This window comes from Lactuca virosa, chromosome 3 (genome assembly GCF_052849685.1).
Source record: "Lactuca virosa cultivar CGN04683 chromosome 3, Lactuca_virosa_CGN04683_v6, whole genome shotgun sequence".
NCBI classification, from domain to species: Eukaryota; Viridiplantae; Streptophyta; class Magnoliopsida; order Asterales; family Asteraceae; genus Lactuca; species Lactuca virosa.
The window spans coordinates 7,601,057-7,609,478 of record NC_136428.1 but is presented as its reverse complement, the minus strand read 5'-3'; the positions used below and the strand labels follow the sequence as shown (position 1 = coordinate 7,609,478).

General features: G+C 32.6%; 1 protein-coding gene across 1 annotated transcript; it reads left to right on the top strand.

Moving 5' to 3' along the window:
- The first annotated feature begins 5,934 nt into the window (after positions 1 to 5,934).
- LOC145165170 (uncharacterized) lies at positions 5,935 to 8,172 on the top strand. The gene is made up of 5 exons (XM_079083855.1): positions 5,935 to 6,133; positions 6,910 to 7,412; positions 7,491 to 7,571; positions 7,726 to 7,801; positions 7,922 to 8,172. The coding sequence occupies exons 2-5, from the start codon at positions 6,930 to 6,932 to the stop codon at positions 8,047 to 8,049; spliced, it is 768 nt and encodes a 255-aa protein (XP_078939981.1). The 5' UTR covers positions 5,935 to 6,133; positions 6,910 to 6,929; the 3' UTR covers positions 8,050 to 8,172.
- Positions 8,173 to 8,422: the final 250 nt, after the last annotated feature.

Genomic DNA, 8,422 nt, shown 5'->3' with positions numbered 1-8,422 from the left:
ACTAAAATCATACTAAGTTACACAAATATTGTAATCACCTCTAGGCAAGAATACAACATTCATGCATCTTATGCTTGAAATTTCAATGCATAACTTATTATTCAATTAGTTTTTGAATTCCTTAGGGAAAAGGGAGTCATTCCCTCCCAACCCACTGAACCCACTGCCACATCACTTTTTCTCTTTTATTTTTTTTCATCTTTCCGAACCCACAACACACGGAAACCCTATCTTTTTGAACCCACTCAACCCATTCAATTTCAAAAAAAAAAAAATACAAAACAATCAAGTTAAAATCTTAATTAGCAATAGAGTTACCGTCGGTACCACTCCCTCTTTAGCGGGTTGGTTAATTGGTTTCACTAACCCACTTCATCCTCTCTCTCTACTTTCTCTTTCTAATTTTCTCTTGTACCATGTGTTTTAAGACTTGTACCTTAGTTGTTTTATATTTTTTTCAATTTAGTGGGTTGAGTGGGTTTAGAAAGATAGGATTTCCGTGTGTTGTGAGTTGGGAAAGATGAAGAAAAAAAAGAGACAAAAACTAATTTGACAGTCAGTTCAGTGGGTTGGGAGGGAATGACTCCCCCCCCCCTTACAATTGTATAATGTAGTGTTTAATAAACTCTAATGTCAAAACTTATGTAACATTTCTCTGGTCCAGCGAGTTAAGCTTAACATTAAGGATACCACTCATCGACATACAAATGAAGTCACAAACAAAATCAAATCATGTGGTTACCAATTAAGAATAATAAAATACTAAAATTAAATTGCATCATTAAAGAAAATACAATAGGATTATTAGTAACATAAAGTTTCACTTGATAAATAACGAATTGTTTGTCATTCTTCATGATGGCATGACATATGCAATTAGATGTCAACTAAAATATCTAAATTTTATCATAGTGGCAAATAGATATCTAATCCCATTATTTATCCGCAACAGATGCCATTTAAAATGATTTTTCATAAGAGATTTTGTTCTTGAGGGATTTCCTTTAAAAATGTATTGGATTTTGCTCCAAAACCACAACTATTTGGCATTTGGTTTAATTTTAATAAAGCATCAATGAAACATTACAAATCAAGTACTGGACATATGAATTTCAGTATGAAATTTCAAAGGTTGTGGGCATTAATCAAATGAATCTAAAAACTCAAAATCCTGTGTGACTATTAAATCACTTTCTTTAAAAATAAAACGCCAAAATGGGTTTGCAAAATTTCCATTTAATAAGTAATTATAATAAAATCAATAGTATTTCATTCTTTTCTCTTTCCCTCCTTTTCTTTTATTCATTGTGAGTAAGAACATCTGCACCTAAATTAACTTTTTTCAAGCAACAAAAAGTTGTATTTTTGAAGTTATTATAGTTGCAAAAGAATTTATATTCTATCCACAAAATGTTAACCATTTGCAATGGGAAATTACGCAACTACACTCGAATGAAACATGGTAGTGATTGTCTTTGCATTATATACATGAAATGTGAACAAATAAATTGAATAATGGAAGTGGTATTTGTCTGTATTATGTGCACATGGGTCAGACGTATCATGAAGTCCAAAGATCAAGAAATCCATGTTTTGGTTATGTGTGCATTTAATTGAACACAATAATTTATTAAAAAATGATTCTTTAACCACAAAATAAGTGGGTACTATAAGTAGTGAAGAGGTTCATACAGGTATAAACGTCAAAACAATAATACTTTGCTTTCGGTTTTCAAATCCCTTAAAAATTAAATAATACATTAGTGGTTCATTGGAAATATCAATCACATACACGACTTGAGGGACTAGAATTCATACAGTCCATCTAAGGAATATGATATAGTAATTTATGCCATGATAAATGTATTGATTTTTCATTTTGTAGGCATAACAAATAACGTAGTGGGTAAGGCTAAATTATGCAGTCTCTACTAACATAAATGGTAAAAGGGATTTTTTTTGTGTTCTTAGAAAACATCATTACCTAGAAAAGTATTTTGGTGCATACATAATAACCAATAAACATATGGTTCCATAAGGCAACATTTCAACAAATTATATTTTCCTTTTCTTTAATGTTCCTTTACAGAAGAGAAAGCCATAACACGGTCTGCAATATCATATTATTCTTAGAAGATAATTTCAAGCATAATTGGTCAATTAAAGAACCACTAAAATAACAAATTCAGTTATATGGTGTTGAACGATTTATACATGTAAGGTTTTCTGGTTTCATACAATTTTTTTTATTAAAAGCATCATTTAGCAAGTGGTTGAAAAATACCATAGCTTTGGTAATAGTCCTCTCTAAGCTTCTTTTCCTTTATACTTGCGACTCATAGATTAACGAAAAACAAAACAAAACAAAACAAAAGTGATGGAAACAAAATAATTCGTTTCCAAATTTCATATTGCAACTCCTTTATTTGCAAAAAAATTATATTAAGCCATTACCACAGGAGAAAAAAAACGCAAGGTATGAAATTAGGGCACACAAAGTCTATGTCCGTTTCATGTAGAAAATAAAATAAAACCCTCATCTCAGTAAAAATTTCAAACGGATCTTAGGGATGATCTAAATTAAAGCACACTCGTTAATGGACATAATCCAAGATCAATTTATGTATAAACATGATGAACCCTAAATTAATAAGAGAATACTTACTTGAAGGAATTGATATATTCTATAATGTTGAAGATGATGTCTTACTTTGATTCTTTTCACTTCACATAATGATGTCTATCATGATCGATTTCGATGGATGAAATAACACACATGATAATGTTGTTTATAGAGAGGCGTTGGAAGGTGGAAAGGGAGAATCGTTAAGCTCTCTACCAAAACCCATGTCCTCACATATGTATGTGTCTTATCGACCGATTACACCTTATGAGAAAGTTCTGAAACTACACAAATTTTGTCCCTCAACTTATGGAAAAATGTTATATCCATCATACTATATATAATTAATCCGAGAGACCTGATATGTCATATGGAAAATATTATGGTACAAAATATAATTGTACCTATCACATAAAATCATTATAAAAATAGTCCGATGGCCAAACTAATTGGTCATTTTCCAACACTACGTACTAGACATCGTTTTATAATGTTTGTTCGTAATTTTGGAACCATTTTTTTAAAGATTTCCATATTTTTAATCTCAATATTCAACATTCTAAAACATGAAATCACTTGGAACATTCTAAAACATGTCCTGTTTCCAACGTGTAGTTTTTTTTTTCTTATTTGTAGTATGTAATAAGAAGTAATGATAACTTATGTTATGTATAATTTCGAATCTAAACACAAATTATTCAGTTACATAGGGGTTAAAACAACCATCATTGGGTGTGGTATTTCCCATTTAGATGAAGGTGGCATATGATTTATAATTTCCGATGGTATGCAGTTCGATACACTGCCTCAAATAATTTTGAACCATATAGTAAAAGTATGGGAATGTTAAAGATCGTACTACCTCCATACCATGACCACACGATATACAACATCCACGTTATTTCCCACGTGTACATGTTCGAAGCTGAAGATTTGCAACACCGGTGTTCGTAAAATCTCTTAATTCATACATGTTGGACGGCATTTTCCTTGCATGTTACCATACAAACTTGTGTATCCTCATTTGAAGCATCATATTTGCATAACGGGTGAGCTCACCAGAGTGCCCCTACAAAAGATAATATTTTGATTTTGGTCATTTAACAACTATAAAATATTTCCTTATTTGTACACTATTTTAACTCCAAAGTCAGTGCGTTAACTATAAGTTGGTTGAGTGGTCTCACGGATAACCTCAACGAGCATCGTTATCGGCAAATTGCATTCATGAATCGATGACATGTGAAATAACAAGGTTCATTATATTGAAACAAAGGTTAGGGAAAAAGGGCCTTACCCATTTTGCATGACTAATATTGTCAAGCCAGTCACGTTTAGTCCTAACCTCGTGAGATTCAATGGCATGTTCTAGTCTACTAAAATTTTGTTTAAATTTGACATTATATATATGATTTTCATGTCAGCCATAACAAAGGTTCTATTAGTCTGCTTAGACCAATCCTATACTGTAAACTTAAAATCACGCTCTTACAATAATACTCATGATATGAATCATGGAAGACATGTCCAAAGGAAAAGTATATAACAACGTCCATATTGGTTATGAACGCTACTTCCCTATCATTCCCGAGACATTCCTTGAGCCTTAACATCAGCCATGTACAAGAGTCGATACTATCTGTAATTTCTAGACAAAACGTTATAGGTAAGGTCTGGTTATTTACGTCCATAGCAACCGTTATGAACATTGAACATATGTAGTCCCCTCTCAGAGGGAAACTACCTATATAGATCACAAATAGCATACACATGAGGAATGTATGGACCTACATTCATTTGCCACATCAACTGTAACAAAAAAAATAACTAAAATTTAGCAAAACGTTTCTTACAACACGTCCAAGACCCATACAACAAATCTAAAAACGATCCATAACATATGTTATGATGTTGGTGAAACTATAGATGTTGGTTCCTTAAAGGTTATACAAGTGAGCATGGAGGTTTGAAAAACATTATTCGCGATCACGATCTTAGAAACTCATTTTCAAAAGTTCGAAAAAACAATTACAAATTTTTGGTTGTAAGTGAAAGAAAAGATGATGGAAAACATATCATAATGTAGTGCAAAATATCCAAGAATTGGTGTCCGAAATGTGTACCCAAAATGTATTAAGATAGTTCGAAATGTACACAGACAGTCTAGAATGCTGAAAGACAACAATCCAGAATGCTGAAAGACAATCTGGAATGTAAGTCCGACATTTGATTATGTCAGGCCGGGATGTACCATGTTAGATTTTGGAACAACTTTTACATCAAAAATCACCTAACCCCCACCAACTCCAGAACAAAGGTAATTATTATGGAATGCAGTGTTTAGGAGAAAATGATTACTTTTAAAAAATGAAAAAATTGATTATTTGTGTTAATGAGATATTAGGTTATATTACTCTATTTGGATTGGGAGGGGGCGAGACCAGTGAACTCTCCCTCAACTAAATCTCTTCTTTCTTCTTTGTCGTTTGGTAGCCCCAAGTCGAGGATGAAGAAATTTTGTCGTGCCAAGCTAGAGGGGGGGGGGGGGTGTCGAGAACAACTGAACCGTTACGTCCTCTTTGCTATGCTCCTTGTCGTTCCACTCCTCACATCGTCAACGGGAACTGAAATTCGAAGCATACAAAGGTTTGTTGTAAAAAGACTAATGGGCCAAGATTTGAGGCGGTGGACTATTATATGGAAAACAGTCGAACATATGGAGTAGTGGACTACTATATTCTATAGTTGCATCTTGCATGGATACATACCAATTTACAAAGAGGGAAGGCAAACTGCCCTTACGGCTTACTCGATGCTTTGCTTTGGGTTCCCATGCTTTTGAATATTTAACAAAAATATGTATATTCATGTCGAGGTAGGTATGATAGGATTATTAGATGTTTTATCAGTAAGCAATTTATTTGGAGTTAATTTTTTTTTGTGTAATATATAATACTTACTTTTATCAGATTTGATGATCGATTCTCACCTGAAAACAATTATTGATTTGTTTATAGTCGAAATTTTTATGTGAAAATTTTGTATTTAGAGGCTATGATGTTCAAAATTTGACCTATTTAAAATTTCTATATCCTCAAGGTGTTCGTTTCGCCATTTCAAAAAGTTTATTCGTGAATACTATTTGTCCATTTTATAATCACATTATTGACAACAAATTATAAGACTTTTGTATACATAATAATTTTATTTAACATTAGTTATGAGTCATAATTAGGTTATATAAAACAACTCTAATTTATCTTTTTATATATGTTCACAATTAAGTAAATTAAAAAAATATACTCTTTTATGAACTACCAGAAATCCAGAAAACACCTTAGCGTCACGTTAACCGGGTTGGTTGCTCTCCATCTTTTTCTTTCGCATCGATTCCTGACCTCCGTTTTGCTCGATTCGCAGAAACCCCAAAACGCATTGCCTTCAACTATCGCTAACTCCCAATTTCTCTCCTAATAATCACTGAATTTTGGTGTTCAATTCCTTCCGCAGGTATCTCTCCATGGTTTTGATTCCATTTATATGTTGCCTCTTTCAATCTGCATTTTTGGTATAGGTTTTATGATCTGTCACTTGTATTTGTAATGATAATAAGCGATTTAGATCAACCGTATGCTAATTGATAATATTACGTGTTCTTTATGTGATTTTCCTATTTATGTAATGGCTTTATGATGATCAATCGTTGGAGAGAAAGGCTGTTCTTTATTCGCAGAAGAAAACTGTTAGTTATTAATTTTCATAGCCGATTACTACCACAGACTTTCTCCTTCGTTCGTATTAACCACTAATTTCATGTTTTTTTGTTATCATCATCTCTCTAGGGTTTTGATTACTATAGTTCTATGGCTTCTTTTCTAATTCTTTGCATGCATTATTTGACATAATTCGACTTTGCGTTAAACCTTTCACGATGATCAATTTTATAGATTAGAAATCGTTAGTTGTCCTTCGCACAATCAATTTTTGCTTCGGTTTCATTGATTAAACTAAAAAACTTGGTTCTCATGAGTCATGCTAAATTGATAACAAAAAAACAAATTAACAATCAACAGTTTTCGTCTGCAAACACTTGTTATCAGGCAAAATTAACAATTCCGCTTTGGGTTCTTAGATTGATTAATGCTTGTGCCTGATCGATAACCAAAAACATTCGAAAATAGGTTAAAGATGAACAGTTTTGTCTTAGCACTTCACTTTCATCATAGGTGATTGTATTGTTTGATGGAGAGATTTGAAGAAAGTTGTTGAACCTCAATCTTTTTCAGGTAAAGACAGATTAAAGAAGATGCAAGGTGGGAGAGGGAGAGGGAGAGGAAGAGGAAGAGGTGATCCTTTCTCTTTCTCTGGTTTTGGGGGTATGCCATTTCCTAGCCTATTTGGGTCTGGGGGAAGAGACCCACTTGATGACCCTTTCTTCACACAACCATTTGGTGGAAATGGAATGTTTCAGCCAAGTCCTTTCATGGGTGTACCTCCATTTGGGTCAAGCTTATTCTCTCCAGATGGAAGAAGTCCTTTCATGGATGCACATGCACACACTCCTACACTTTATGACCACATACCAAACACTTCCAGGGGCCCAATCATTGAAGAACTCAACTCTGATGATGAAAAAGAAGAACCAGAAGCTCAGTTGAGTGTGATGCGTGATACACACTCACGTCCACAAGCTCATAGCTTTTCCTTTCAAAGCTCCAGTGTTACATATGGAGGTTCTAATGGAGCATATTATACTTCATCTACCACTAGAAGAGCTGGAAGTGATGGTGTAAGTAAACTTTAAGTAACCCTTTTTCTAATATTTTAATGGTGTTGTTATTAGTTATATACTTATATGGGAGTTCAGGTGAGATTTGAAGAATATAAAGAAGCTGACTCAGTGAGTGGTGAGGCAGCTCATAGAATTTCAAGAGGAATCCATGATAAGGTATTATTAATTTGTTGCAATTGTGATTGTCTTATATATATATATATATATATATATATATATATATATATATATATATATATATATATATATATATATATATATATATATATATATGCATGGGAAGGTAATAATAAGGTGTTTGTGATGTTAGGGTCACACTGTTTCAAGGCATCTGAAATCAGATGGACATGTGGATACAATGCAAACATTGCATAACATCAACGAAGGTATATATATATATATATATATATATATATATATATATATATATATTTATAATCTTGTAATTCATTTTTTTTTATAATATGATTGATAACCAAATGTAAATAATTAAATGTGGTTGGCAGATGAAGTTAATGGGTTTGAAGAGGCGTGGAAAGGAAGGGGTGGTTGGACACTGGCTTCAAGTTCAAGCGGGAGAAGACGATTGGGTGCAGGTGAGCATGCACAATCATCAAAACCTAGGAGACGTTGAGTAGGTGGTTGTTTTTAAAGTTTTATATGTTAGATATATGTAGGATTAAAGATGTAAAGTGGTAAAGCATTTACAACCTTAGACCTTGTGGGATTTCATTTTATAAGTGTTATATATATATATATATATATATATATATATATATATATATATATATATATATATATATATATGTTGAAACTTGTATCGAGTATGTTTGTTTCTTGCAAGGAGTGGATTTCTTACTTGTTTATACACTCATGTTTCAGTTTGTTACAAAAAGTACCATTTTGTGTATGCATAAATTGGCAACAAGTTAAAACATGATTGTATAATTGATATGGAAAGCTCTATTTTGTGTGATATTGGATGACCATTTGTTGTGACATGTAAT

What these genes read in the sequence shown, in the direction of transcription:
- LOC145165170 (XM_079083855.1), top strand. Translation starts at nt 6,930, where the DNA reads ATGCAAGGTGGGAGAGGGAGAGGGAGAGGAAGAGGAAGAGGTGATCCT. An exon ending in GAAGAGCTGGAAGTGATGGT is followed by an intron (nt 7,413 to 7,490) that starts GTAAGTAAACTT and finishes ATGGGAGTTCAG; the next exon opens with GTGAGATTTGAAGAATATAA. An exon ending in CAAGAGGAATCCATGATAAG is followed by an intron (nt 7,572 to 7,725) that starts GTATTATTAATT and finishes TTGTGATGTTAG; the next exon opens with GGTCACACTGTTTCAAGGCA.